We start from the raw sequence: 5,025 nt of genomic DNA, 5'->3' as shown, positions 1-5,025 counted from the left end.
CCTCTATCCACTGAGCCAAACTGGTTAGGACACCACTCTTTTTTTAAGTTGTGTTAGTACCATACAATTTATCGATGCTTTAAAAAGAAAAAACCCTAAGTAGGCATTTGGCTGTGATACCCCATCTTACTCTCAAGCCTGAGTTATTTCTCCTATCATTTTGGATTTCTTAGTTATCATGGATTGTCATTCTTTGTATCTACTGTTATTATCTGGGTTAATATAATAACCTCTGGGTTGATTGGCTCAGAAAATGCAAACTTTCTTTCAGTCCTTTCATTACTCAAAGTCCAACCTCCAAAGATAAAGATGATGTATAGAAGAACTCAGTCGATGTGGTTCAGTGGTTGACCCAGGAGGTTGCAATTTTGATTTCTGGTCTGGGCACATGCCCAGGTGTGGGCTCAATCCCCAGTGTGGTGGTGTACAGGAGGCAGCTGATCAATGGTTCTCTCTCTTCATTGATGTTTTTATCTCTCCCTCTGCATTCCTCCCTCTCTGAAATCAATAAATATTTTAAAAAGACAAAAAATATAACAAGTGTTGGCAAGCATGTGGAGAAAGGGGAAACCTTATGCACTGTTGATGGGAATGTAAATTGGTATATATTAAAAGATGTATAGAAGAGCTGAGCACCACTTTCATGATGAGATGTGAAGATAAATAAAATCCTGAAGTTAAATCCTGGGGAACAAAGAAAAGGGCAATGATTCATTCATGTTCCAATAAACACTAAAACCAAAAAGTTGAATTGTGAACTAGATCAGCTTAAGACTATTTTTAAACTCCGGGTGTTCTAGTTTTTAACTTATTTTTCTTGTTTCCAACATTAAAATAAGAAATATATAAAAAGAATTTTGATCTTATTTTATGTACAACTTGATAAATTATTAGTTTATTAAAGAAATTTTTATCAAGTAGCAAGCATGGTGCTATGCTTTTAAGTTGAGGGATACTACCTCAACCAGGTGATCAAGCTTAGTACTCCTCAAAACTGTCAAGTTAATAAAAAAAACATGGAAGGTATGAGAAATGGTCACAGACCAGTGGAAGCTAAGGAGACATGAAAATTAAGTGTAATGTGGTATCCTGAATGAAATTTTGGAATACAGCAGTAGAGAAAAATACTAGTGAAATCTGAAAAATGATGTGTTTAGTTAATAATGTATCAGTATTTCTTAGCAATGACAAATGTACCAGAGTAATAAAAGATGTTAATAAGGGGACTGTGTGAAGAGTGTATAGGAATTATTATTTTAACTATTCTTCAAATCTATAACTATCCCAGAATGAAGTTAATTTTCTAAAAATTTAAAGTACTTTAGTTTTCTAGAAATCAATAGTTTTCTGAAAAAATCAAGCATGTAGAGATACCCTTTTGGCCCCGTACAACACGCTCATATTGTATCGAAGTGGCAGAGACTGAGGAGGAACAAATATAGTTTCTTAGTTGCTGGAACTCTGCTGCCAACAGGAGTGGTAACCCAGTCTCTGGTGTGCTAGCCCGGGTGGTACTATCAGCTTCATCTCCTGGCCTTTTTCTATGGCAGTGATGCCACCAAGTAAAGCGATGATAAGCCAGTCAAAGAAATACCTGTTTTCCAATTAATGGTAAAGAACAAACAAACAAAAACACAGTGTTCCCTCACGTAATATTAATAGAAGATAGGGAATATACTTGCTTCTCTGTGCTGACCAAACCATGTAGCCTGAAATTAGGACAGATTGAACAAATATTTTCTTGGCTAAGACTATACTATATTGTCCGGCCCCCCCGACCCCCCAAAAAAGCGAGTTCTTTTCAATACTAATGCAGTGCTTCTGACATGAAAGTAGCCCTGATTTCATTCTAATTCTACATCCTCCTATCCAAGCAGGGCAGAAATCAACTAGTTTGCAATGCTGCAGTATCAGCAAGCATCGTGGGACTGGGAAAAGGTCCTATACCGGATACTCAGGCTACATGCATACAAGAGAGCTAAGACTTGCTTAATAATTACTCAGTGCAAAATGAACCACTAAAACGGCATAAAATGAAGGCCAAAAGTCTATTTAAGAATCAACATCCACCACACATGCAAAGAATGCTTGAGAAATCTTATGGTCCTAAAATAACAGGGCCAGACCAATAGTCAGATATCCCAGGCAGGCCAACATCGAACAGCATCAAGCTAAGGGGAGCCAAAGAAGCAGCACATAGACCAGTGGTTCTCAACCTTGGCTGCACATTAGAATCACCTGGGAATCTTTTTTAAAATCCTGATTTCTGGGCCTCATCCTCAGAAAATTCTGTTTCTTTGTTACTAATGTTGTGGCCCCACCCCATAACAAAGAAACAAAAGTTCTGAAGGATGATGCCCAGAAATCAGGATTTTAAAAAGATACCCAGGTGATTCTAATGTGTAGCCAAGGTTGAGAACTAACATAGAGTGTTGCATACTCTGGTTTCTCTTCAGATCGCATAAATCTTTTGCCTTTTAACATAGAGTGTTGCTCAGAAAAGTTAACCAGTCCAGACCAGGTTCAGCTACTGCCTTCTATTGTTACACAGACTCACAGATGTACACATAACTCAGAGACCAGTCAAACATTTATTAGTGTTGTCCACAGAATTCAAGCTATTCTTCCATCTTTAAAATGTCCACAGTGAGTTTGTGCACAAATATTTTCTATAAAACTTAATATAATAAAGCAAGTTTTAGTACATCAGTTCTAGGTGAAGATTTTACTCATTTCTGAAACTGACACATTTTCTTGGAAAAAAATTATCTGTTGCAAACTCAAAGTGTTAGAATTTCACAACAAAATACAAGGTTTTAGTCTAATCTTAATTGTTTGATGTTTAATAAAGTTAACTGGGAAGTAAAGGCCTTGGTGTTTTTCCCTGAGATTTCTCTCATTTTTAATGAGGTTGTCTGATCATTCAGGATCACTGACAGAAGTTGCCTTCCTCATGTGAGTTCTATAATATAAAATGACAGGTTGAATTATCACCCCTCAGCTGCCAGTGGCTGAGCCAGCCCTTATAAGGGTTTCCTGGAATCCTATTTCTACCAATTGGATTGAGGCTTTCTCCATTCAATCAGAGCAGCTCTATTCTGACCAATCAGGACCAGTGCCTTTGGACCAAACTGAGGATTTGGATGCCTCATGTGCATGAGGACAGACCAATCAGAGACCAGGGCGGGGACTTCTGTCCATTGAAGCCAGCTTCCCTCTGGCTTGGGGAGCAAACTTTCCACTGAAGACCGTTTTTCCCCAGCTACAGTTGAAACATGGGAGATGCCTCACTGGAGCTGACCAGAGCTGCCTGGCCAAAGAGAGTCCTGGCCCAAGGGTGACCTAGCCCCTGCTGTTTTCACAGCTGCACTGCATCACAACTGAGCTATTCCTCAGCTGTGCTATTTTCACAGCCATGCTACAGCACTGAGTCAAGTTTCCTTCCTCACTGCACCCCAAATCAGGGATTCCTGTTGGTGCTGAAGTGGCACCAATGACCCAGGGTTAACAGGTTTAACTTCATTCTAACAGAGTTGGCTAAATTATATGCATTTAACCAATACACCAAATCTTTAAGAGCTCAACACAGTACAAATGTAATTCCTGTTTAAAGAAAAAAAAAAAAACAGGGAAGACTGTTTAGTGGAAAATTGTTTCATCACTACCTTGTGCTCTATGCTCAATATACAGCACACAAGTCTGCCTTGCAAATCTCTCCATTCCAGTATGAATAACATAAAACAGGAAGAATGCAATTTTTAAAGGCTAAACTTAGCTCATATGTGATAGCATAATAACCTATGGCCACCCCCACCTGGATGAAAGGCAGACTGGGAAAGTTAGACATGCTTGTGCCTACTAGAAGAGGAAATAGTTAAAGGAAACCATTTGCAGTCTGTGTGACATGACCTTCTCCACTGTGTGTTTTAATAATCAGTTTCTTCAGAACTTCCCAAATTCATTACATGGAAGGTTTTTCTCTCTAGTGTGCCTTCTGTTATAATGTACCCGAAGAACTGCCTTACGAGCAAAAGTTTTCCCACATTCATTACATTCATGTGGTTTCTCCCCTGTGTGAATTCTCTGGTGCTCTCTGAGAGTTGAACTGTGGGCAAAAGCTGTCCCACATTCATTACACTTATAGGGTTTCTCCCCTGAGTGAATTCTCTGATGTGATCTTAAACCAGAAATACGGGCAAAAAACTTCCCACATTCACTACATTCATACGGTTTCTCACCTGTGTGAATTCTCCGATGGGTACTGAGGTTTGTCTTACGGGAAAAAGTTTTCCCACATGCATTACATTCATAGGGTCTCTCCCCTGTGTGAATTCTCTGATGTGCACTGAGGTGTATCTTCCTGGAAAAAGTTTTCCCACATGCATTACATTCATAAGGTTTCTCCCCTGTGTGAATTCTCTGATGTGCACTGAGGTGTGATGTCTTGGAGAAAGTTTTACCACATGCATTACATTCATATGGCTTCTCCCCAGTGTGAATTCTTTGATGTACACGAAGGGCTGAATTATGAGTGAAACTTTTCTCACATGCATTGCATTCATAGGGTTTCTCCCCTGTGTGAATTCTCTGATGTGCACTGAGATGTGATGTCTTGAAGAAGGTTTTCCCACATGCATTACATTCATAGGGTTTCTCCCCTGTGTGAATTCTCTGATGTGTACTGAGATGTGATGTCTTGGAGAAAGTTTTCCCACATGCATTACATTCATAGGGTTTCTCCCCTGTGTGAATTCTCTGATGTGTACTGAGATGTGATGTCTTGGAGAAAGTTTTCCCACATGCATTACATTCATATGGCTTCTCCCCAGTGTGAATTCTTTGATGTACTCGGAGGGCTGAATTATGAGTGAAACTTTTCCCACATGCATTACATTCATACAGTTTCTCACCCGTGTGAATTCTCTGATGTGTTCTAAGGGTTGAATTATGGGCAAAAGACCTCCCACAATCACTGCATTCATACAGTTTCTCACCTGTGTGAACTCTCTGATGAGAACTGAAGTG

General features: G+C 39.4%; 1 protein-coding gene and 1 long non-coding RNA gene across 2 annotated transcripts; one reads left to right on the top strand and one right to left on the bottom strand.

The window, feature by feature from the left end:
• The first annotated feature begins 1,687 nt into the window (after positions 1-1,687).
• On the top strand, positions 1,688-2,756 carry LOC107183623. The gene is made up of 2 exons (XR_001514406.1): positions 1,688-2,207; positions 2,489-2,756. It is a non-coding gene; the product is annotated as an uncharacterized LOC107183623 (long non-coding RNA).
• Positions 2,757-3,615: 859 nt separating this feature from the next.
• Positions 3,616-5,025, bottom strand: LOC107183624 (zinc finger protein 658B-like; the record flags this gene model as incomplete). Its single annotated transcript, XM_015566047.1, has 1 exon — positions 3,616-5,025. A coding segment is annotated over one exon (1,083 nt), but the record flags the coding sequence as incomplete, so codon positions are not given.

The sequence above is a fragment of the Myotis davidii genome, unplaced genomic scaffold (assembly GCF_000327345.1).
Source record: "Myotis davidii unplaced genomic scaffold, ASM32734v1 scaffold4902, whole genome shotgun sequence".
NCBI classification, from domain to species: domain Eukaryota; kingdom Metazoa; phylum Chordata; class Mammalia; order Chiroptera; family Vespertilionidae; genus Myotis; species Myotis davidii.
The sequence above is the reverse complement of the archived record's forward strand: the minus strand, read 5'-3'. Positions and strand labels throughout refer to the sequence as shown.